This window comes from Atractosteus spatula, chromosome 9 (genome assembly GCF_055471065.1).
Source record: "Atractosteus spatula isolate fAtrSpa1 chromosome 9, fAtrSpa1.hap1, whole genome shotgun sequence".
NCBI classification, from domain to species: domain Eukaryota; kingdom Metazoa; phylum Chordata; class Actinopteri; order Semionotiformes; family Lepisosteidae; genus Atractosteus; species Atractosteus spatula.
The window spans coordinates 18691904-18717863 of NC_142714.1; the positions used below are offsets into that span (position 1 = coordinate 18691904).

The following is a 25960-nucleotide window of genomic DNA, read 5'->3' on the forward strand; positions in this document are numbered from 1 at the left end:
CACTTTGCTTCTCTCAGCTCCAGAATCAAAGTGAGCTCAGGGCCCCCACTGCTGAAAAGGCTGCCTTTTTCCTTGATGCAGCCATCGCTGCAAGGAGTACCAGTAAGCCCGATTGCGACGAGGAAGACCGGAGAAACTCCCACATGCTCTTCACCCTGCACATCTATCAGTACCGCATGGAGAAAAGTGGCAAAGGAGGAAGTAAGGCATTTCGCTAGTTGTTGAATTGTTTAGTTGAATTAGTTTGCTGATCACTATCATTTTATGCTTTATTCATCTGTGCAACTAAGTGTTTTGATACAAAATACCGATGCAGTCAATACAAGTGCCACCTTTTCAGCTTTTTCAAAAGGAATATTTGGTCGATCATTTTCCATGTGCAAATTTAATGCTAAAATCTGAAAAGTATGTATTTCCTTTGGAAATATTGTCCTTGGAGACTATACTGAGAGTGCCATTTATTTTCAGTGGATCATGCTACAAAATGTTATTAACTTCATGGTAACAACTTCCCTTAAAAATTCATAATGGGGGTTCCAGCATCATATATTATTTTGACTTTTGATGATACCACTGCATATTCTTCCTTTTTTAAAAATATAGCTTTCATTTGTAGTTCTTGCCCCATGTGGTACCAAAAATCACTTTACTGTTAGTGTCACAGGTGAAAATCTGTAGCCTGACAGTGGAGATGTAACAAATTAATGTAGTGTAAGAGTAAAAAAAAAGATGTTTCACCTAAAATATGAATTTTTGTTAATGAAACTGACATGAGACAGACATTCTGAGATGTCTAATTCTGTTAGATGTAAAACTACCAGAATGGCAAAGTATATCTTTTCTTATATTATTTATAGCTGACAATCTTGGATGTAGTGTAGACTAGTCAGAAAGGCTTGAAACCTAGAGTGGAAAAGTGAACACCATGTAGAAAGGCATGATGACATGAACAACAATTTCAACTACATCTTGTCAGCTTAGTTTAACAAGCAAGACTTTCAAGCTCTTGCAAGCCTTTGTTCAGTGTCAGCGTGAAGGAAACACTCTGATTTATACACCAGCGTAGCAAAGCTGTGTATTGACACAGCTGAGGACATATTTCACACACATCAGAAGATGTTAATGCTGATACATCACAAAGGGGAGTGTGTGATGAAGAGTCCAATATTTCCATTTATCTCTCACTTTATCAGCTAAAAGAAAAATGAATGAGCTTTATTAGGACCAATTAATAAAGACCCTAACAAATTTAACAGAATAATGAAACAAGGATATTCCTTTTTTTCCCCCATCAGCACTATTTAAGTTAATAACATATTGTTGGTACCAGTCATTTGAGAAAATCTTTACATTCAGTCCATCATTAATATTTTGCTTGTCGCTCCGTTGTTGGTTGGTTGTGCTTGTCATATGAATAAACATGAATATATAATAAGTCTTGAGACCGCTTACACCGTGAATGTTTGTTTGCTTCCAAAGAATCAGAGACTTTGAAAATACAAGGGTAACTTGCATATGATGGCTAAAAATAATTCATGTTTACTTTTTAAGCTGAAAGTTTTCACTGTTATCTATTCTGTTTCTAGGACAGTGCAATTTCTTTTTTTATATATTGGTAGCGAGTTTTCTCCTGCAATAAAACTGTAAAGGAATACAGTTAATGCAAATCGATCAGAACCAACAGGTTTCATTGGAAACCTTTTTGTAGTTACCTGTGCTGAAGATGATTTTAGCATCTCCTATGTGTATAGATATGTATGTTTATAATTTTAAGGAATACTATTCTGTCCCTTTCTATGGAAGATTTTAATTTTTTCTCCTGCCAAACCAACATAAATTATTAGAAATTCTCTGTGAACTTCGTGGTTTCTATCGGATGAAAATGAAAGACTTATCAAACTGTTAAAGCTCTCTACGAGCAACATTACTCAGTAATTGGGGCACCATTGCTCCAAAAGGCTATGAAATATTTTGCTTTAATAATTCCCTTTGAGGAAAAAATCCACTTGTTGTCTTTGATGTGTATTCTAAATAGTTAAAATATATGTACTTTTTAATTGAAGCTCAGTAGTAAACAGGGAGCCTAGTCTGTCACTCTTGGCCTCCCGTGTGTTTTTTTTAATTTGCTGCCTAGTGCAGTAAGTACATTGAAAGAGATAATCATATGTTGGACTATGGAACAGCTTTAGTTAAACTGCACATCTTTACCTTTATTTGAATCATAGAAGGCTCAGGCTTACTCATGAATGAATCAGATGTACATTTCTTCTTGGGTTTTGAATGATCCATATCTGATAAAAATACATATAAACTATTGTTCTTTATTCATTCTTAATTGTGTTTGGTAGTGTCAGGGGGACGCAGCCGTTTGCACCTCATTGACTTGGGGAGCTGTGAGAAGATGTTGAGCAAAAGCAGAGATGGAGGAGGAGGCCTTTGTTTGTCTTTGACTGCTCTGGGCAATGTCATCCTAGCCCTGGCCAACGGAGCTAAACACGTACCTTACAGGTTGGTAACCGGTGGCTTAACTGTGTCGGTTAGTATAACAATCATGGGAATACAAATGTGAGAATGAAGATAAGGTGAAACACATAGAGAGGGACAAGTTTGTGCTTGTTTGCCTTGACAGTTTTATAGCTTTCCTGATGCCCCACGTTTATTGGCCTTCCACTCACAGCAAAAGAACATGATAAAGTGCTTAAGCTGTTTATTTTCACTTAAAGTCAGAATGGAAAGGAAAATTAAAGAAAAGGGTAAATCCATAGATACAGAAAGTTATTGATAACTTTTGGTCCCAGAAAAATGCTGGATCCTGGAAATTGGCTGGGTTATCATTTATCAGTTCTCTTCATTAAGTAGGTGGAAGAGGTATACAGATTGTTTGGATAAAGGATAAACGTAAAACGAGTGAAACTGGTTTTGTTTAAACATGGTGTGACTCAAGGAGGAGAAAATATATTGTTATATATTATTTATAGCAACTTGGGTGTGTTTAAAGATGAGAAGGAAAAATAAGCCATTTTGCGTCTTTGTAGTCAGTGTTCAGGTATATATGCTTCCTTAATTTAAGTATAGATGGCTAATATAAAATTATAAATATTTTTTTTCTAATTAATTTATATTATTTCCTTCAACTATGCTCAGACAAAATGAGGTACAGAGTGAGAGGTTTGCCTTTTCTTTGAATAAATTGGTGTGTTTTTAATGTGTAATTCAGGGACAGCAAGTTGACTATGCTGCTGAGGGAATCTTTGGGGAATATCAACTGTAGAACTACAATGATTGCTCACATCTCTGACTCACCAGCCAATTATGCAGAGACACTCACCACTATTCAGTTGGCATCACGGATACACAGAATGAGAAAGAAGAAATGCAAGGTTAGTCTGTTCTGTTCTTACCTTCTTGGACTTGTTTTCTTGGTACAAGTATCGTGACTCTTTCAGCATTTTATGGTGCTGTACTCCCTACCCCTAAGGTATTTTACCATTGAACTATGCAAATTACTTTTTATGTATAAACTATGCAACAGTTACTTTTTTATGTAGAAACCCACATGACAGAAAGGTAGTTTTAGAGAATTAAATACATTACATCAGTATACTGAAGGAATATTTCTATGAATTTTAAGGACATTTTTGTGGTGGAATTTAAATTTCATAGTGCTGTTTCAATACTATATATCCCAGAAGCTCTTTCAAATGGCTGAAATACATTCCATTTAATTGCATTGACCTTAATTTTATACTGGTCATTTCCTTAAATTTCTAACCTTTAAGAATATTTAATAGTTTTTTTCTTATAAATTAATTATATTTAGAATTCAAATAAGCTTATCTTACATTAGATAACTTAAAATTAAAAAATATAATAATTGTGATTTTAATAAGAAGGAAGAAAATAAATAAATAGAAAGCCATCAAATGTGTATTTTTTTTAAATATTCATTTTTTAATTTTTTTATAGTATGCATCCAGTTCTTCTGGTGGGGAGAGCTCATGTGAGGAGGGTCGAATTCGACGACCGCCCCACCTTAGACCATTTCACCCACGCACCATTGCCCTGGATCCAGACCTCCCAACACTAGTCTCGAGTGACCCCGACTACTCTTCCAGTAGCGAGCAGTCCTGTGACACAGTCATCTATGTGGGGCCAGGAGGTGCTGCGCTTTCTGACCGAGAGCTCAGTGACAATGAAGGTCCTCCAGCTTTTGTTCCTATCATCCCTTCACTAAACCGGAAACGTTCAAAAGAAGGCCCTTCAGGGCCACAGAGGACTTTTGATCGGGACCACTTTAAGTGCAACACTTTTGCCGAGTTGCAAGAGCGTCTGGAGTGCATCGATGGTAGTGAGGAACCTTCTGCTTTTTCGGTTGAGGAACATCTGTTTTCAGTGAATGGGAGTCAGGCTGCCACCAGGACTGAGAGTGGAGCATCCAAACCAGGGAAAGAAGGAAATGTACTTGCCCCATGGACTTCTGTGAAAGCCGCAAATCAAGAAAGCCTTTCCCCTAAACGACCCCCCTGTTCTCCGGCTACTAGCCATCCATCAAGTAGCTCTTCCTTAAAGTCCAAATTGGATCATTCCAAATGGCCTGCTGGGGTATCAGAAGGAGAACCCTTGGATAATGTGAACCGAACAAGTGCAGATGGAGAAAAAGTGGTGGTCTCTGATAATTGTACAGGTGTATTGAAACAAAATGTCACCATGTTGCAAGAGCAAGCTTCTGAGCCTGTAGTGCGGGAAAAAGTCTATTTAAACAAAAGGCCGTTGCCAAAGCCTGCACCACCTCCTCCTCAGCTAAAAGAGTCTAGAAGAACTTGTCCTGAGGTGGAGAACAGTAGTGCAACCAGGACACCACCTGTGGGGATGAGCCACCAAGCTTTAAAAAAAACAGAGTCCAGGAATTCTCCAATGCTGGGTATGGGCCAACCCACAAGCAGAACTCCAATAGAAGTGAGCCATTTGCGCTCAACTTTGAGGGGAAAGTGTTTTGATAGGGATATACTGACAACCACAGTAACGCTTCAGCAGCCTGTAGAGCTGAATGGAGAAGATGAGCTGGTTTTCACCGTGGTAGAAGAGTTGTCCATTGGTGGTATAATAGACAATGGACGACCTTCTAGCATAATCAGCTTCAATAGTGACTGTTCCCTGCAAGCCCTTGCCTCAGGTTCCCGTCCAGTAAGTATTATCAGTAGCATCAATGATGAATTTGATGCATATACTTCCCAAGTGGCTGCCTCTGGAGTTAATATTGAGGTGGTTACCCCCTTACCAGGAGAACCATTTGCCTGCTCTGGCAGTAGACGTTCTTCTATCAGTTCCTGGCTCAGTGAAGTGAGTGTGCAAACTTTGGAGACTGAAGGCAGCCAGTCCTCAGACAGCTTTTTACCTAAGTATTTAGATCCTGAAGGTACCTTCTGTTTGAATTCTCTTGGCATGTTTCATAAGGAAATGCTTTCCCCACAAGACTTCAAGAGCTCTATGAATGACAGCGGCTTTTGCTTCTCAGAGTTAGATAGTGATAGTGCTGCTTCCAGCAAGCTTTCCTTGAGTATCAGCAAGTGCCCGCCATCCCCTGAGTCTACCAAAGCAGCAGCCAAAAGTTCCAAGTCAAAGCAAGCCAATACTATCAACACTTCCCAGGTCCCACTGGTTTCTCAAGTTGCTCACTCCAGTCTTCCCAGGAAAATGAAACCTACCTCATCAGTCACCCAGAATAACGGTAGCAGTCAGAATTGCCATGAACTCCACCAACAGGAGGGCAAGTCAGACGACCCTTGGCTGCGCCTAGACAGTCATTTAGATTCTAAAATGACTGATTCAAGTTCTCCTGGCAAACTCTCTAGGAATGGCACAAGTGTCCCTGCCAAGAAACCAGGTGTGAACAGCAACAGTGTGCCTCGTCCTCCCAAGACACAGGTGTCTTCCTCATCCCAAAGGGTGGTAGATGGGTGTGAAAAATCAAATAGCAAAAAATCGGAAGCTCCCAGCAAAATGCCACAGCTCAAAAGAGGGGCTACTACACTTGGTACAGTTCCAGTTATCCACAGTTCTTCAGATTCCAGAGGAAGTCAAGATAGTACTGTGGGAATGGGCAGTCTGAAATTCTCCTCTTTGGGGAAAAAGACAAATGTACAAAAAGCTAGCTTGCTTCCAAAGCCCGGTGGCACCTCACCTCCAGCTCCTCCTGTTCGCAAATCTAGCCTAGATCAGAAGAACCGGGTTTTGTTGCCACCCAGTGCCTTAAAACCTGTAGGACCAGATGCAGGAAAATCCACAGCACCCAAGGCAACAGCTGCAGAAGATGAGTTTGAGGTGAGGTTCAAAGTTGACTCCAGTAGTCACAAAACATCTAGCTTAAAGTCTGACTATGGTTCAGCCAAATCCACATCAAGTCTGAAGCAACGTACAGCTAAAACAGACACTGGGCAGTGGTATGGCAGCCAGATGTCTCTTGAGAGATGTGACAGCTTAACTTCAGTGGGTTCCAAATCACTACTTTGCAGAGAGAATAGTGGTTCCAGCTTGGGCAGCAACGGCAAATCCAGCAGGTCAGTGCCACGGCTTGGAGTGCCACCCCCTGCTTCCACCCCGACTGCTACTTCCCCACCTCCTTGTGCAGCACTGGGACACTCAGGCAAGACTGGGCCAATCAAAGGCAGTGTGAACCCCAAGGTTGTCAGTATCAATGGAAACAAGACCCGCACTTTGTCAGCTAGTAGCTCTAAATCCCTTAGTTCCTCTACCAAATCTCTTGCCCCATCAACAACACGGAGTGCCAACCTACCTCCCAATGGGAAGACACCTCCTCGGTCAGTACCAGGGTTCAATGGGAAGCCTGGAAGAGGCACGATCATGGGTACAAAGCAAGCCATCCGGGCAGCTAATAGTCGAGTCAGTGAGCTAGCGTCTGGGGGCTCTGGCAAACACTTCAGAAGCTCAGGGGACTCGGACAGTGGCAATGACAGTGGCGTGAACCTCAGTGACGACAAGTCACCTATTCCCATGTTGCCTTCTCCATATAGCAAGATTACAGCACCCAGAAGGCCACAGCGCTATAGCAGCGGACACGGTAGTGACAACAGTAGTGTACTAAGTGGGGAGCTGCCTCCAGCAATGGGTCGAACTGCCCTATTCTACCACAGTGGGGGCAGCAGTGGTTATGAGAGCATGATTCGGGATAGTGAAGCCACAGGCAGTGCCTCTTCTGCTCATGACTCCATGAGTGAAAGTGGAATGTCTTCTTCAGGCCGTACCAGGACATCCAAATCCCCAAAGAAGAGGTCAAATGGTGAGTGGTGCCAATTCTAATCATAATTGCATGAAGGATTTGCTGGAAATAAGTATCTTACTATAATTGTTCATGATTATTCATGCTGAATGAAAGGAGGACACATTTTACCTTAAGCTGCCTATTTCAACAAAATAATTAACCTAAAATATAAGAGAAGATCACTTTATTAGCCCTATACAATTTCTTGCATTATGAATTTGTCTTTTTGCATACCCCAGCTTGTTCTCCATGAGACACACAGACAGGGAGAGAAAAGCCTGGGGTCAGAGCAGGGTCAGCCATTGTACAGCACCCCTGGAGCAGTTGGGGTTAAGGGCCTTGCTCAGGGGCCTAACAGAGTAGGATTCCTCTGCCGGCCACAGGATTTGAACCTGCAACCTTCCAGCCACAGGCGCAGATTGTCACACAGATTCAAATGCACATAATAACTTTTGTTGGGTTTTTTACATTTTATTTTAATCTTCTAATAGCATTTTTATCACAACAGTATGGAAGCTGAATTTAAAAGTGGAAATCCCATATGGATGTAATTAACTTAACAGCTGATAAAATGAAAACATCTCAAGATTCACTTTAATGCTCTGTGCTAAAAGGTGTTCTAATTACAACTACAACACAGCTTTTGATGAGCTAATATGTGACGTTTTAAGTAAAACACCCTTTGTGACAAATGGAAGGTAAAGCAGTAACTAATGGAGACTATAATCCTACTGGACTTTACTGCTTCCCCATAAAAAGCTTTGATTTAAACGTCATTGAGAAACGGCTATAAATACCTTTTGATTGCTTTTTGAAAAGCAGCCCTGTGAGTGTTTGCTGAATCAGGCACAGTGTAGTTGCTTTATGGAACAAGTGTCTTGCAGAATGTATCTACAGTAGGTTTCTGTTTTGATACAAAGGAACATGCACTTATGTACTGTATATATTTACTTGCCATGGTCTGTTACAGTGGCTTACCAGTTGGACATTTTTCTTTCAAATACAGGCTGCTTAGTATTAGCACAGAGCATGTCAGCTTCTCCATGCACATCCTGCATCTCCCATTTATTCTACAAATCAATAGCAACAGCTCTTTAAGATTGCACATATTTTTCAAAAAGGTATTACCTCTCTGACAGGTTGAATTTTTTTTCCTTTGCCCCAAGGCAGTTTTTCTTAGATCTACAGAGAAGGTGTACTCTTTAAATTTCAATTGGATTTTTGTATTCTATCAGTAGTTCGCCTCCCTCCTTCTGAATGCTTGATGCATTTCTGCTCACTTAATACCTTTAGTGAGAAGAATGACAGTTTCAGGCGAGCCAACTGCTAAATGTATCTTGTAGAGATGATGGCACTTGGACAATGAAAATAAGAACAACATGCCTTTGTAATATGGACTTAAATTTTTACTATGTGTCAGATGTTTATTTCTATGTCTTTGTTTATTTTTACTCTTAGAACATTATTTTAGTCCTGGTTCAGAAGGTACATGCATCTTATTGTATTTCTTCTGACTAGCACTATGAAAATAGATACTGTACCCATGGAAAAAGTCACCTCAAATTAACATTGTCTAATTTAATAATTAATCTCTGTGTCATGTGTTACAGATATACAGTTTATCTACATTACACTTTAGACTACTTGAAGGATTCTATGAAGCCATAGATAGATTCATATACTATTACTCTTATCCAAAAATAACATGCATTCTCTGAGTTTGGATTCCTGCAATTGTGATACACAGCCAGTAACTCTTAAGTGCCTTCATAAGTTTCCTCACGAAGCCACAAAGTTATTTCTGAAAACCTTTTTAAACCCTTGGAAGAAGTGGTTTCCACATTTTAGATCTGTATCCTTAGCATGCATTTTCTCCCATTGCTGAACACTATTCAAAGAGCTCCTTCAAAGTAATCAATATACCTCTCCTAAAGTCTTTCATTACTAAGCCTAGCCTATTATTGTTCAGAGTCTCAAGCTGAAAGTACCTGTAGATCCATATCCACTAAATCAAAAAGCATGATAAAGTATTATGAAAATTAGGTCAAAACTAGAACACTGTAAATGAGAACCTGTTGAGTGCAAACTAGAAATGATGATGCCATTTACAATTGCTACTCACATCAAATAAATAAAGCTCCACACATCTCGCTAGTTCTTAGTTGTTAGCTTCAGACTGAAAACCCATAGAACAGATTGGGCATCTGGACTTCCCTCTAACTAAATGAGTGGTGCCTTCAGTACAAGGATACATCTCTTTTAAGTGTATTATCATTTGTCACTAAATTGTGCTTTGCAAAAATGCAACTCTGTATCTAATTATATATATATATTTAATATTTTATAGAAGTGTGATCTCTCTCCTTTTTTTTATTTTTCCATGGTTTCTGATAAAAGGTCTCCAACGGCGGCGACTGATCCCAGCACCTTTGCCAGACACATCCTCTCTGGGAAGGAAGCCCAGCACCACAGGTCAGTGGGTGGACCTACCGCCCCTGCCTGGGACTCTGAAGGAGCCCTTTGAGATCAAGGTCTATGAGATTGATGACGTTGAACGGCTGCAGAGGCACCGACATGAGGATCCAGCAGAGGTGAGCTGGCATTTCCTACAGCTACCCAGAGTTACAGCATGCCTTTGACACAATGTGACAAACCAGCCATTTTGGTTGATTGTCACTACAGTTGACTGTCACTTTCACAGTGTACGAGCACAATTTGACAATTCCTTGATTGTCAAAGCTTTCGCTCTATGTTTTAAATATAGCTAAATACGTTGCTAGGATAATTTTAGAAAAAAGCTATTCCATTACCACATGTAATGCTAGTGCTTGGGCAACAATAATTGAACTGTAAACAAGCAAACAGAATAGTTTTGTTGAGAGAATACATTAGGTCTTCTTGCAATCATTTGGCTCTTGTTATAGAATACTGGGTGGATAAAATGTTTCGACTATTTCTGCCATCAGAATCATGATGGAAAGAGCTTACATAACTGTAACTGTGACCGCTACCTGCAGCCATATACTGGTTTGGGTGACTCTAAGAGAGAGTGCAATTGCTGTCTGTGAGTAATTAGTTTAGCTATAGTAGATTTGTGGGATAGTCAGGGTGTGAGATACATAAAACATAGAAATGTGTTCTAGGATCTTGTGATAAAGCTTGCTGCTTGAACAAACTTTATGGTAATGTTTCCCTGGGTCATTAAGTCTGTAAAAAATGGGAGCTGTGAATTTGAAAAAATATTTATATGGTGGCATGATTTACTTGTAATTAGGACTAGATTATGTTTTGTGCTTCCATGAAGAACCCAGAATGTCCTCCTTCGAGGGTTTTATCAGGTGTTTCATTGGCCTATATTTCTCTGTAGCCCTTTGCCGCAACAGCTATGATGGCACATTTACCTTTTTTGCATATCAAGAATTACAGATGAAACATTATTTATTATTTATTCCTTCATGTGACTTTGCCTTCTCTCTTCTTTTTTTGTCTGCAGCCATTCCAGGATGTTGAAAAGGTATGTTCAGAAACATGTTGATATTCTAAAATAATTTCTTGCTGCGACAGACCTTGTTTTGACTGGGTCTTGGGATTTTACTAAAATTGAGAGAATATAGTCTAAAGTTAAGTCTTTTGGAATAGCCATTTTTCTAACACCAGTCCTTTCCTTATGGATGAAAGTGCAGCTTTAAAGAACTGATGGCACTGTTCGTAAGAGTAGGGGTGTGTACTGTAGTGTCGTGGCAGCTAGTGTCAGAATTTGTCATAATGTCTGATTCTACACTGGAATTATGTACATAATCTGGCCTGTGTAAAGACCCCACTTCTCAAATGGTAAATCAGTTTGTCACTTCCCTGTTGTTTGATGGGGTTGCTGGCAAAAAGCAGTTCCCCTCCCAATATGTCACATACATTGGGAACCTTTATGATGAAAAGCTCTATATCAGTTCTGTTGCTTTTGTATGAAATGAAGGCTGGTCTGGTATGTTCTTGATGAAGGCATATTGTGCAACAGGTCATTTGAGAGTGAGAAAGTATTCTCTTTTTAGACAAATGCTTTAAGAATAAAAAGTAAGCATAAAAATTTAAGAGCTTCTTGATGATTTAATTAGGAATATACATTATGTATAACTAGCATATTGTTTAGTAATAATATTAGTATATATCTGGACTATGTGGTATATTGGAGCTTTTTTATCTTACAACTGTTTTATAAAATTAATGTTACTATCTAGGACAAGGATAGGTCTAATATTTATTGTTCTTAATGTGTTTAGTATAAAATCATTTTATATTTAATCCTCCAAAGTTTTTTTTTCTAAAGGCAAGAAACTGGGAATTAATATGAAGCTAGTTTAGCTAATTTAATGTGGAATTAAACAGTCTTATGTAGGAAGATCTATCTCTTTTGAGCTGCTGGGTTTCACTTAATTGGCTCTAATATAATAAGCTTTAATGCTCACAATGCTGTCTTCCTCTTAGATAATATGAAGCAACTGGGTAAAATTTAGCAGGCGTTGTTCCCCAAGTCCATATGGCTCCTGGTGTTTCCGCAGGGCCTGCTGTATTTCAACACCAAACTAAAGATGCTTGAGAGACGGCAGCAGCAGATCAGGGACGTGAAGGCAAAACACGAGATGTTGAAGGAAGAGCTGGAGAACACAAAGCAGAGGCTGATGATGGATCCTGGCAAGTGGATAGGAGAGTGTGAGTACATGCACATAGGCCTTTTCCTTCCATAACATTTCAAGAGCTATGACTAAAGACAAGTTTTAAATTACAGATTTACTTCTTATTTTTTTATTCTCAACCTCTAATTTGTACTGCAAAAATTAACTTAAAGGGCTGTATTGCTTCTGTATTGCAAAGGAGACACCCTTTTGTACGGTGTTTTGTGCTGGATTTATGAATGAGAAAGAATGCGATCAAATGCTTTTTTTTTTAAACAATCTGCATAGTACTGTTCAAAATGCCTTAAAGGGTTGCCGTTGAATTTTGATATCTTGTAAAACAAGCATGAGGACGAAACAGGATTAAGTTTTAAATAGATTTGAATGTCACAATGAAAAGTAGAAAAACAGTGTTTCTGCTGTGGAGCTTTGTGTTTCTTTCTCTTTTTCTTTGTGGCCTTAATAACATTGTGGAATTTCCTTTGTGGCTTGCACACTGATGCAGCTTCCCATTTAAATCTTTTACACAAGAGTATACAAGGAACGTAATTTCCATGTTGGGAGCTGGATTCTTTCAGGAACTGTTGCGTGACATGTCATTAAATTTAACAAACTTTGATCATTCGTTGATTTCACAAGCCCTGTAACTCTTAAGAGAAGAACCCACCTTTCCTTGTTATATGTATGGCATATCAATTTTTGTATGTTTCAGACTAAGATTTTTAATTATTTTATTTAATCTGTAATTAAAATTTAGTTGTCATTTTCTACCATGGTTTGATGCTGTATACATAATTTTCTCCCATCATCATAACCTTCTTAACATCAGGCAATATTTTTAGTTATATCACCTCAACACATCTGAGTAAAGAAGAGTGTTTGAGGTGTGTCTGTCTCTGGTTCCTTTCCTTTTTCTGTCTTGCAAATTAGTCAGCTACTTTTACTGGGAAAGGGGGGGGGGGACACTCAAGCCGCAGCAAAGCCACGTATGGAAATGAAATCCCTCTAATACTTGAAAAAGTCAAGGCGATAAAGGACTAAATCTGCTGTCTTCCAACCTTTGCATCACTCCATTTGCCAAATTAATATGGAACGTCAGACAAGTTACCAGCATTCAACTTTGCTTCAGTCAGATACATTTTGTGGGTACATTTAGACTGGTATATTATTGCAGTAAAGGAACAATTAAATGTTTCTTTTCTTCTCTTTTCAGCATGGAATAAACTTTTACTTGTTCCTTTGTACCCTACACATGCTAACACAGCTGCCTACTTTAACTATTTCATTGCACTAGATGCTTTAGAGGCTGTGCAGTGGCCCCCTAGTGTGAATATCCATAAAGATATGCCTTCACATAGTGGACACTTCTATTTCTCTCTTAACTATATTGTATACATAAGGAAAAGCTGAGCCTAAACAAGTCTTGGAAATACATCAAGACAATAAATCAAGCAGCAAATCTGCTTAGACTTATACACTTACACTTATACCTGACAATATTGATGCACTATGTACCTTATATTCTATTGTGTAGCTGTATATTGTTATTGTGTTGTGTTTATTACTGAAGTTGTTCAAATGTAACAGCAGAGGAACAGCAATGGGGTGTGGCATAGAAAAATGTCATCCATATTACTCTACTACTCTTAAGTTATCATCATCCCTGGATGGATTTCTGAAGGAAAGTTTTTTTAAAGGGAAACATCTTCATAGGCAAATCCTTCTTTTAGCAAGTGGACAGCGTTCTTTTATCAGATTGAAGGAAATTTATTTCAGATGACACTTACCAGTCATGCAATTAAATACTGTATTAAAAAATTAAAATTATATGTATTCCGCGTTAATGCTCTGATCAGTATAAAGTATTGTAGCCCACCTGAACTAAAAATATCCATTACACAAATTTCAGATAAGCACCTATAGGGTTAAAAATACTGTGAACACCGTTTCAGATTTTTTTCTGGATCTTCAAAGTACAATAAAACAATTCATGTGTCATGGTACAATTGCAGCATTGTATGAATGTTGCAATTGATAGGGCTTTGTATGTCAAATTCCCTTCTTGATGTTTAAGCTGTCAACACTAATAATATCAACACTAATATGTGCCATTACTGTCATGGTAAATACTGATTTGAGTGCATCATTTCATTAAACAGTTTTTAAATGCATTTGAACTTTGCAGTAAACTGTGAAGTACACACTAGTCTGTAGAATAGATTGTAATGCCAAGAAACAGTACAAGTGGAGAGGTCTTTTGAAGTTATGAATGAATTGAGTGCCAATGAAAAGAAACTACTTAAATCTGAGTCAAGACAGGGGTGGCCTAAGGTCATTCTTAGAGCTCCAAGTTTGCAGAGCAGATAATTTTTTACTTTCTTCAAAAAATGACATTATAGAGCTACCAGTAAGCTACAAAATGTTATTTTAAAATTTAAGTCAGGTCTAGGTCTTTGCAAATTACAATAAGTGGAGTTACCCTGCAAAGCCCCACATTTGATCTTAAAATCTTAATGGATTATTCTATATACCTTTTTTAATGAGAATTGAAATATACACAATGCATGGTATGATGGCTGACATCTTGAGCTTGATAGTAATTCTTAAAAAATGTGTCTGTAAACCAGCAATATAAATTAAAACTTACAGGACCATAAAACTGCATCAGGATTATGAACTTCTGGAAGCAGTTTTTAAAACACACAAAATAGTATAAATGTGCAATTTAGGCTCAGTAGCCCTAATGCTTATGTAAATATTAGGTGTATCTGAATCAAAAATGGCAAAACTTGGAACTTTATTGGGGTCTTACTTAAACTCTGAAGAGCAGTAGTTACTAAATATATACATATATAGCAATCTTTAATGATTTTAGACAAATAAAGCAAGGTAATGCAGACAAGTTGTCTTCTGATCATGGCTGCGGCAACTACAAGATGACTTTGATTAAATAAATATGGCAAATTAGAATTTTAACAAATTTGGATTTATATGTATATATTATAACAAATTTGACCGTATCCAAATATGAGAAGATCAAATCACAGGTACATGCTTAATAGGCTTAATACATTAATTGACATGTTCAGTGAAATTAAGGAAGACACAGAACCCCGAATTACAGAGAAATAAGGTTCTGCCATCAGTGGTGAAATGCTCTGCAGTCTACATTTTCTTGCATCAGACCTTTATCAGGGCAAGGTCCAGTGGCTTCAGTCCTTATTTTGTAGAGTGCTGATGGTGGAAAAGTTTCCAATGTTAGTGTGTATAGATTCTCCAGGGTCTTTCGACCCTGACTTTTTAAGTGATTTTCTTCCTTGTGCTTCCGAATATACTGCCTTTTTAAATTTCCTCTAAAGCTCTCTTACTAAGTCCAACTGAATGTGCTTTTTGTAAAATTATATTCCATGTTTTATTCTATTGACCTGGTGAAAAATTTCTTGTAGCACATCCTGATTAAAAAGAAATTTAGTTCTATGTTGGGAAATTTCATATTTTGCTTCCTAGTGTTCTTTTTGAGCGTCCATTGGTTTCTGGAGCATGTGGACATGCAAGGTTGACTCAAACCAGCAATTTATTGTGCAAGACATGTACAGTAATTCACTGCTAATTGCAGTAAGTGGTATTTATAATTTGTACATTGGTTGTCTGCAGAATTACCTGTTTTTCAATTAACATTTGAAAATCTGTCATTAGTTTGATGCTGTGTTTGTTTGTACTAAGCATGCACATTGCGTGTCATTTTCTGGTCATTTTTTTCTTTAGAATTTTGTGCCTAAATCTCATGTTGGTGTCATGTTTCTGACTTTAACAGTAGAATTGTAGAATTTAACGGTGAAATTTTATATGTGCTTCCTATATATGCTTGCTTAAAATTTGGAGTATTCCAGTGAATATCAAGCTATCTGAACATTAGAACTGTTTTTAAATAAATGGGGATTGATGATTAGAATTGAAAATATTACAGCTATGACTACTGCTTGTCAGTTCAAAATGGACCCATTGTCTACTTCCAGGTAGAATACCAATGAGGTTGTACTTGGTAATTACTAATGAGAAATAAATTTGTAAGATAATTGAAAGTTGAAAAGCCAAAGCAGGGACGTCTGATTAAAACTAGCACTGTATACATTACTCCAGTCCTACCTTATATTACATAATTGTTTTATTTCTGTAATGGAAGCATAAACCTTTCAGTTTCTTATAATATATCCAGCATTTCTGTAAATTGGAACTTGCAAAAAAAGAAAAAAAAGAAAATGTTTATCTATGAGGCTGAGGCCTAAGAACACAAAGTTCAGTCTGCCATGTCTTCATGAATTCACTCAAAAGAACTGAAAAATATACATTTTTTAATTAAAATCTTTAGTTGTCTGAAAATCAATAGTGTTATTTTCATGCAGAAAGCTCTGGGGGTAAATACTGGATTATTTGTGCTTAGTCTTTTGTGTAATTGTATGTGGAAACGATTTAAAGTGCTTTCTCACATTTCTGCCAGACAGGACATTTACTGTTCATCTGTTCCTCTTGTCAAGAAGAAACCCGTGATCAAAACAGACACTCTATATAAATCGCCTTTCTTTCCACAATGTGATTCAAAGGGTAGTGCATCTTAAAGGGATCATCCATGGAACCTATTTCCACAACTTTCAAGGTCTTTTTGACTCATATACTGTAGGTTGCGCCTTATAGCTTTTCTTAATATCAGTCTTGAATGGATCACAATTTCAGACTCTAATGCCACAAGAGAGAGTACAGGCATCTTGATTGTGCTTTGTGCATAAAGCAAAATTGTGGACTGGCTTATGCTTGGTTTTCCTTTTGTCTTTTGAGAATCTTATTCAGTAATTTTATATTGAAAATGTCACTCATAATTTAGTTTCAAAACACTCACAAAAGAAAATGTCTTCTTTTGCAGCCTTTAAAGTTTACATGCAGTATTACAGTGCATTTTATGCAAGCCATAAAATTCAGGAGACTATTCTGATCTCTGTTGGATGCATTTTTGTAACTCGTGTCTCACTTTTGTCTTGCAGTTGAGGTTGATCCGGACCTAGATAAGGAATCACAGGAGTATTTGGAAGCCCTGGAACAAGTCACAGATGAGTTGGAATACTGTGTCAACCTATGCAAGTCACGAGTCATGATGGTGACCTGTTTCGACATCGGTGTGGTCTCCAATGTGCAAGACGGTCCGCGGGAAGTGGAGGTGTGAAAGAATGAATTGAACAAGTGGAAAAGAAAGGAACCGGAAAGGTGCCAACCAGGAAGAAAAGAAGCAAGCAGTGAGCCCCCAGCCCATACGAAAGTTAACAAAACACAAATGCTTAGAGGGTCTTGATTTGGAGGTAATGGCGTTTTTTCCTATTAAGGAAATCTGGTGCCTCATACCCTTAAACTAATTTGGATGGAGTGTGACTCATCAAGCTTTTCTGTTTACTGCATGGCGAGCAAGAAGCGCAACATAAAACAAAGAAGATACATTCAATGAGACCTGAAAGTGCCTTTTTTTCTTAAAGACTGATTTTAAGTACATATTTTTTTGGTATTGGTGCTAGTATTTAAAACCAGCATACCTAAGCAACCCCTAAACATATTCCTATTGGAAAAAAAGCTTATTTTATATTGTATTGTATAGTGTATTTATATGATTATACAGTATGTAAAAAAATATCATTTTAGGTTAAAAAAAGCATAAAGAAAAAAATAGAAGCAATAAGATAAATATTATTGCATCTCAGACTTTGCCTTTTCTCATTTAAAACCTCAGTCAAATTATGTCCATTATCATTAAACCTTTCAAAAGTAAGGTTTCTTTTTTATATATTGTTGTTAATTTTGTAAGGAGTTTCAAACTTACAGAGGCGGATCTTTCTGCGCTGGTTTGTTGTTGTCACAATTCCAGTTACTGTCAGAGTGAAATAATAGCTGCCTATTTGCAAATCTCTTTGGTACAGAACTGTTGAATACAATGTGTTCCTGTCTCTCAGTTGCCTTGAACATAACTTCCAACAGACCTTAATTACAGTGGGAAGAGATGCTGTTTTGAAGACCCTGCAGTCTTGTTTTTAAGGTCCATCTGTGGAAGTCCATTAATCTCTAGCAGAGCCTTCTTTACAGTGTGCATCTCAATAGGAGGCTGTTTGATTCATGATGTGACAAGACACTGTGTTGGGAAAAAGTACACTTTGAAGTCACCCTGAAATATATCTTTATAAATATTTTATTTGCATGATGTACTGCAAAATTCTACAGGGCTGCCAGGATATAACTTTGCTTGGAAGCATACAGAAATTTTACTAGCATATCTTGATAACCATATAAGTCACACTACGAAACAGTGGAATTTATGCCTTTTAACTTGCTGCAGTGAGTTAACAAGGGTAAAGATGAGATACAACCAGAATTGCAAGTCTAAGCCCATGGTGGTGGTTTACTGCACTGAAGTGCTGTTTTGCTCTATGCACTCCATCACTCTTGCTCCTTGTAAGAACCTCAAAACTGATAGAGAAAGCACAGTTTTTTGTGCGTCAGTCATGCCCAGCTACAGCAGCTGCTGGCTTCTGGCCAAAGTAAAGTGTCAGAGCATGAGCTTGGCTTTTTCTTCTGACTGTTTTTTTTTAAAGCTCAATTGCTGCCTATAGTTCTGAACAGGTAAATACATTCTGTACTGCCTCTCTGCTAAAGTTAGCCTCAGAACAACTGTGACATGTTTTGATAACTGGCAGTTTTCTGTCTGACTTTACAGTGACAAGGGCATGCCAGTAATTACTGCCAGAATTTAAGTGTTTGAGTGCAACAATTCAATGGGAACTCTCATGTACTGGCTTCTCAAACTAAGGGGGAAAATCATTTTAGAATTTTCTGCAAAATGTAGCTGCCAGTACATTTTTTTCTACAATAAAACGTTTTCAGACATTTAGGTTATGAACCAATTTGTGATATCCAGTGGATTATTACAAAGCTTGATTTTGTCCTGTTAAACGTTCCTGGTATATTTTGTTTTTGTTTTAAGGAAATATCTCTCAGGCCCTTTCTTAAGATGCTGCATGAGATTATTTTTAATTATTATTGTGTTTTTTTTTAAATTGAAGCCCAGTTCTTTTCTATTGTGTTTAATTACATGAACTGACAATTTGCCAAACTGAAGATTTCTTTAATTTAGCAATGTATGTGATGTCACATTTCATATCAAATCATATTTTCTAATGTGGTAATTTGTTTTTGTATAGGGTTTTCAGATCCTTTGTATAAATGTATATTATGGCATCTTGCATCGGCTTTTATTTGTGAATAAAAGATATGTTTCTTCTTATTACTGTGTTCTTTGAAGCATATTATTAAGAAAGGTCTCATAGGAGGGAAGGCCCATCTCACTCTCTCTGTTGCTGGTAGCCAATTGATCCATTGGTCTTGGTTAGCGATTTCTTTAATGATTTCTTCAAATACTTGAATTGTCTTTAACAATATGCCTGGGGAGTTTGTTCCACACACCTCCAACCCTTTGTATAAAGAAGCAATTCCTATTTTTCCGTTGTAAATGCACTACCCCTTAATTTCCATATGTCTGTGTTTCATTATGATTCCTGGACTAGATTAACGTTTCCGACGCGTTTCATGGTTTTGAAAACGTCTGACGCAGTGCAATCTCTGTTTAAGAGTGAATTTTTCTGTTTTTAATGTTGGTGTCTGGTACTACAGAATTTCCAGATCATCTGTATTCCCTTTTTATTTTGTTTCTTATTGCATATTGTTATAAGGCTGTTGGTGTAAGAGCTAGATGGGATGGGCCAAGCAAACGTGCAGTATAACCAAATGAAAAGTCTAGGCCTGTAGATCCATGGTTTGGCAGCACTGCACTCTGTGGCCAGATCAAGCTTGGTCTTCAGTTGCACAAGTGATCTTGCCAGTATTATATTTCAGGTTAGTGAGGAGATATAGGGCACTGAGCAATGGCAAATAAGCTCTTCTAAAAGAGGGTTTCAGTACATTCAAATACCAAGCAGAGTGATAACAGAGCTATGAGTCATGGGCCAAAATGAGTTCTGGACCTCAGGATTTTAAACACATGCACAACTGCCAAATCAAAAGTATCTGCTCTTAATTTAAACACATGTTTTAAACAACTCTTGTTCTTTTTAGATTTATTAGATTTATATAATTTCAATAACTCTGCTTGCACATTGTTTCTTTTAAATGGTTGCTCAGAGCTCTCTGGGGTTTGTTCAAAGGAAGCTGTGAAAATGGTATTGTGTAAAACAAGCAAAAAATGAAAGTCTTTCATTCCATAATTAAAAAAAAAACTGGTTTAAAAGTAAAATGATAGTAAACACATCATGCTTTGACAAAGCATATTTTATATTTCTGATGCATTATTAGTTTCCCTTGTTAAGGCCTTGATAATCTGTTTTAATATTTTCTTTCAGAAGATATACTATCCGGTAAAGTCAACACACTTTAGTTTGCAATTGAAACCAGAGCAGCACAGAAAACCCACACAAACATGGGGAAAACACAAGTTCACAAACAAGAGGCGAACATTCAGTCATTCTATCACTTTTGATATTTAGAAGCTCTCCAGTTTGGAATCAAATCCACATGCAATGTCTTATTTTATGACTGCAGTAATTATGCAATTTATTATTTCACTTTCATAACCCTTTTTTTATTATAAAATGAAATGTTTTATACGACACCCTTAAATGTGAGAGCCTATCGGTCAATATATAGTACTGTCTGAAAAGTAGGCTATTCATCAAGCAGTCTTGGACTTTTTTTTAAACTAAATAACAGTTCTTCTAGAGTAGTGATGGTGCAATCTGTACATTTTTGCGTCAGAGGAGATGTACAGTGAAGTCTGCCGAACAACATTTCTAATAGCAAATAGTCAAATGATGGCAGAAGTCCTTTGGATATATTTCCTGAGGTGATATGATCACTTGCTGAGATTTTGTACCAATGAAGTAGCAAGCTAATAATATATAATGTTACCGCAAAGAATAACATACAGCAGCTTTATCCTAAAATCTAGAGGGAACTGTTCTAAAGTCTTAATTCAATTGCTGTGCATATGGGAGGAATGAAATCAGAGTATTTTTTCAATGACTTTTTTTACTGCACCAGATTCTGTTGTACTGTTTAGCTATTTTGTTTGGATGTTCACCCATGTTTTCTTTTCAGATTCTGTGTCACAGCTTCTAAAGCATCTAAACTTCTCAAACCTACATTTCAGTCAATACATCTGTTTTTATTGGAATTGCTTTGTAGAATCATTTCCAGCATTTTCTTTCTCTCTAGGTGTACCATGAAAGAAATCCGGAACTTTAACAAGATAATGAAAATGTCCAGCCTGCTGGAAGCATTAAAATTTAGGATCAGTATACATATGCTGTATACATAATATCCTGCTGCTCCAGTAATTGGTATTGAAGTCTTGTGCACTGCTAGCATGCTAATGGTATATAGCTGCAGACTAGCACTGATAGGAATCAGTAAAGTGCAACTGCAGTAATTCACACACTCACAATCAAACACCCTCTGAGAATGAAGTCTGCAACATTCTCAACACCTTAAATTAACCAAGAAGGGAGGTGTACATAATTTTGAAATAATCGGTTAAATTCCCATTGAGTTTGCATTGTGGTGGTGGAAAAATACATTGTACATTCTGTTAAGGTGTTCTGCAGGTTACAGAAACGATGGCTTTCTGTAATGATCAACATCTTATTTTTTCCCCCTTTTCAATAGAGTGCATAGTTAGATTTTGTGTGCTTAAATTCCTTAATTTGTGAACAGATCTTAAAAAAGTTTCAATATTAAAAGGTTAGGAAGGACAATTAAGGGCATATATATGTGCTGTTTTTGAACTTAGCAGATAGATTGAATGTTTTAATAATGGAAAAAAATGTACCAGGTCATATCTGCAAAATTGAAGTGATTGGATTAGAAATGGATGTTTTGAATAACTGTTCACTTTTTATATCATGAAGCTCACTTTTGAAAATGTGGTCATTGGGTAGCAGTGCGCTGGGTCACATAATACAATTCCCTCATTCCTCACATACCATTTATTTAATTTGATTAAAAGCATCATAAGATGATTTGGCTGAATGGCAGGAGCAGCTGGCAGTCACGGTACTAATCAAATATGCAGACAGATTTAGAAACTCAGGAGTCCTACACACTTTGACTCCTCAGTGGGAAGAAGGGTGTTCTATGAAGATTCTAGCCAGCTCTTTAGTTGTTGATAATAAACGTATTACTGTCATTTTTTTCTTATTTAGTGTTTGTATGCTTTTACTTCTCCATAAAAATGAAATTCATATCACTAGACTTAAAAAAAATAAAAATGTAACATAAAAGGTGCTGCCAAATATACAGTATAATATCTACTGTTACAGCAGAATGGCTTGGCAGAATATTTGTTCTTTCTCTTAACCCCAAAAATCTGTTTCCGTCTACCCCTTCAGAAGAACCATAAGCTGATAATATTCCCGTTATTTATTTATTTAGGTCAAAGACGCAATATACACAGCTTGGTTTCATCACTCTCATTAAAAGTATGTTTACTTCTCAGTAGGGTGTAGTGCCACTAAGTATTAGTGAACTATTTTCAGTCAAAATCTATTTAGTGTTATACAGTTGTTTTCTTCTAATGAGAAGGTATTTTAACTCCTAGAAACAGTTACCTGACAGCTTAACATCAATGCCTTTGATGTTTAAGGAGTGCTCTAGTTTTTCTGAGTCCAAATTCATGTCAATGCAATATTCCAATGTCATGCTATTGCCAATGAAGACAAAAGCATATGACACCATTCCAGTTTCACAACAAATGCCCAAAGAAAACTCTTGCAGAATTCTTGCAGAAGATATTTACATTTCAGATATTTAACTCTGGGCTAATCTTGATGTGGTCACTGAACTAATAGCTTATTTATTAGAATTTACAACCATCAATTTAAGAATATATTTTTTTTATATTGTGCTAGGTGATAGAGAAACTTTTGAGTTAAAATTACATAAAATTAAACTCTTCTGGAGATAAGGTGTCTCTCACTTCAGTGTGGAGCACAAAAGTGTAGTTATTTATTTCCCCTAACTGTCAAAATGTCCCAGTTACAACATTTAATTGAGGGCTGGAGTTGGGGATGACAGGCTATTCTATCAGAAAGAAGCATCACTAGAGCCCTCTTTCTATTTACCCATGATGCAATATAAAAACATTGCAAGTCTATGTAGTAAAAGGAATAAAAGCTGTTAGTGGATATTCAGGCATGATTGCGTATTTTTGGGGTTTTGGACAGTTGTACATGCTAGCATCAAGTAGTGACTGTCAAAATGTGTTGATATCTTTATTTTAAAAACTGTTGGTAAGCAACACTAAGATAAATCATAAAGATGATGTTTAGTCATTTACTAGAAGATGTACCTTAATATACAACTTTTTTGTAGTATTTTAACCCAGTACATGACAAGGGGTCTTTGTCAATTGAAAACATTTCAAGAATAATTTATAGCATTTCCTGTATACAATCCTTATGTTGCTCTTTTCATTTACATGCTGGTATGCATATTGTACAATGCAGAGTAAAAAGGGGTTGCACCAGCAGCGTTTTGCTAATCAAAATAGATGGCAAAAAAGATTGTAAGTTATTAACTTGTGATAGACTGAATTTGACTAGGCTCTTTTGTGAATTACATACTGTCTTTATTTGCAAGTAATTAAGCTACACCTACATTTAATTACCAAGGTAATTAACCATGACCCTGGTACTTCATCCATCATCCATCCACTTTGTAACAGCTTTATGAAATACAGAGTTGCACAGGACCCAGAGCCTATCCCAGCAAGCATCAGGAGCAAGGCAGGGTACATCCTGGATGGAATGCCGGTCCATCAAAGAGCACCAAAACGCACACCATGGCCAGTTTGTCCAGAAGCCAATTAACCTAGTTTTTGGAGACTGTGGGAGGAAACTCACACAATAATGAGGAGAACATATAGTATAAACTAGTAACTGAACCCAGGGCTGCAAGGCAGCAATGTTAATCACTGGGCCACCATGCTGTCCAACTGTCTTGTATATGCATGAAGAGTTTTAATACCTGCAACTAAACAAAATATTGTTATGAATGGGGGGTTACGAAAATTGTGGATATCAGATATTGACCGAGTGATTTAGTCAATATGTAAAATATTCATAACCCCCAACTTGTAAGTAATTTCTCCAGAATTTACCTGAGTGGTTGGTATAATTGGAGGCACGTGAATTCTTTGTTCTCTGACACAGCTTTTATGAAAAGAGTAATAATCCAGGCGTACTCGGTTAAACAAATATTTATATGGCCAGCAGCCAAATCACCCTGCAACTCACAACATTCATTAAAAATCTCAGGGTGTTTCTCGAAAAGAGTCAGAGTGTTTTCCTGGCATCCTGGTCAAATTTCCCATTGGCCATTACCAATCATGGCCTCCTAATAATCCCCATGTATGAATAGGCTTCATCACTCTGTTCTCCTCCCCACTGATAGCTGATGTGTGGTGTTCATATTGTGCACAATATGCCTGCCATTGCATCATCCAGGTGGATTCTGCACATTGATGGTGGTGGAGGGGAGTCCCCATTACCTATAAAGCCCTTTGAGTGGAATGTCCAGAAAAGTGCTATATAACTATAAGGAATTATTATTATCAATGACAATACAAACGCTACGCTACACACAACAAAATTATACAACACAAAAGTTACAATATATACAGTAAATTCTGACAGGCAGTCATTTCAGTGGCCTAATGTTATAATCACCCAGAAAACCCCAGACTGCTTCCAAGTATTTATACTAAAATAATGCCTGTAGAGGCCAAAGAAGAGATGAGCTGCTTTCTAAATTAAACACAATACAACCTGCAGTTAAATCTCTCTCCTTGTAAAACCAGATACTACAAAATAAATGGGAGTCTATATGCAGTACCTATTCTAAAAATGCACCCACGAGCAGGAAAAGCAGTCTTTAAATGAAGTATCTTTTACTCAGGAGAACCAAGTTCCCTAAAAAGCAATCATGAGCATAGCAAGCATAGCACAGCACAGCAAGCTCTCTCTAGAAAAGTTCGAATACTTAGCTCCAGTCAAGTTTGTTTGGATGATTATGAAATAGGGGTTCACACCCGGCACAAGCTTCAAGTTCCAACTGCTCTTGACTCTAACTCTCTCTCTTGGTCTGAGCTTCCTTCCTCTCCTCTCTTCTTCTCCTTCCTCTTCTCTCCTCTCCTTTTTCTCTTCTCTTAATGTGATCTTGTGTTGTGATGTTGTGTTTCTGCTCATTGACATGTACCCACAATTTAATTACCTAGGTATACCAAGGTAAACTTTACAATTGTTTTTGATCAGGGGACCTTCCACATCTCAGCTTTAAAACTGGAAATATTTACGCTGCTAGAGATACATCCTCGTCACCTATAGCTGTAACAATATATTATTTTTATAAAATAATTTTATAAATGAATGCACTATTTATTTTTCCAAATTTAACGGGTTTCCTCTGTCTTTAATTGTTTCTAATCAAAACGTCTGAGCAAAATCAGGTGGACTTTATGACAGTTATTCTTAAAACATTGCAACATTAGAACACTCATTGTAAAACTAGGCTGCCCAGTAATAAAACACAAGTTTGATCTGCATTTTTTTTTTACATTCAACCCTAGGGCAGCTGTTGAAATATGTATGCCTTTTTACAAGTCAGTCATGACTTCTGTGACAACTCTGACTCTTTGGCAGACTTAACCCCACTTCCTTCAGCAGAATAGCAAGATTTTTTTTTCCTTTCTTAAGTGGAGCTTCCCCATGGAGACAGTCCATCAAGCATTCTTTAAACTTTGCAATTTGCTGAGTAGGCCAGCTCCAGGCCTAAAATGACCTTCTGTGCCTCACTGCAGGTAATTCCTGGAAGAACAGCTTTGATGTTGTTGCAGGGAGTTTCAGAACAGAAAAGGTGAGAGGCTTGTAATTGCGCA

General features: G+C 37.3%; 1 protein-coding gene across 1 annotated transcript in view; it reads left to right on the forward strand.

Annotated features, from left to right (window-relative positions):
- The window catches only part of LOC148828350 (kinesin-like protein KIF26A), a 37122-nt gene extending 19932 nt beyond the window's left edge, over positions 1–17190 (forward strand). Inside the window, exons 6-13 of the mRNA XM_088925526.1 lie at positions 18–201; positions 2349–2508; positions 3218–3380; positions 3967–7297; positions 9677–9870; positions 10773–10793; positions 11833–11983; positions 16983–17190. Coding sequence (XP_088781652.1) covers positions 18–201; positions 2349–2508; positions 3218–3380; positions 3967–7297; positions 9677–9870; positions 10773–10793; positions 11833–11983; positions 16983–17161 — 4383 coding nt within the window. The 3' untranslated portion in view covers positions 17162–17190. The remainder of the gene's footprint in view (positions 1–17; positions 202–2348; positions 2509–3217; positions 3381–3966; positions 7298–9676; positions 9871–10772; positions 10794–11832; positions 11984–16982) is intronic.
- The last annotated feature ends 8770 nt before the right edge of the window (positions 17191–25960 follow it).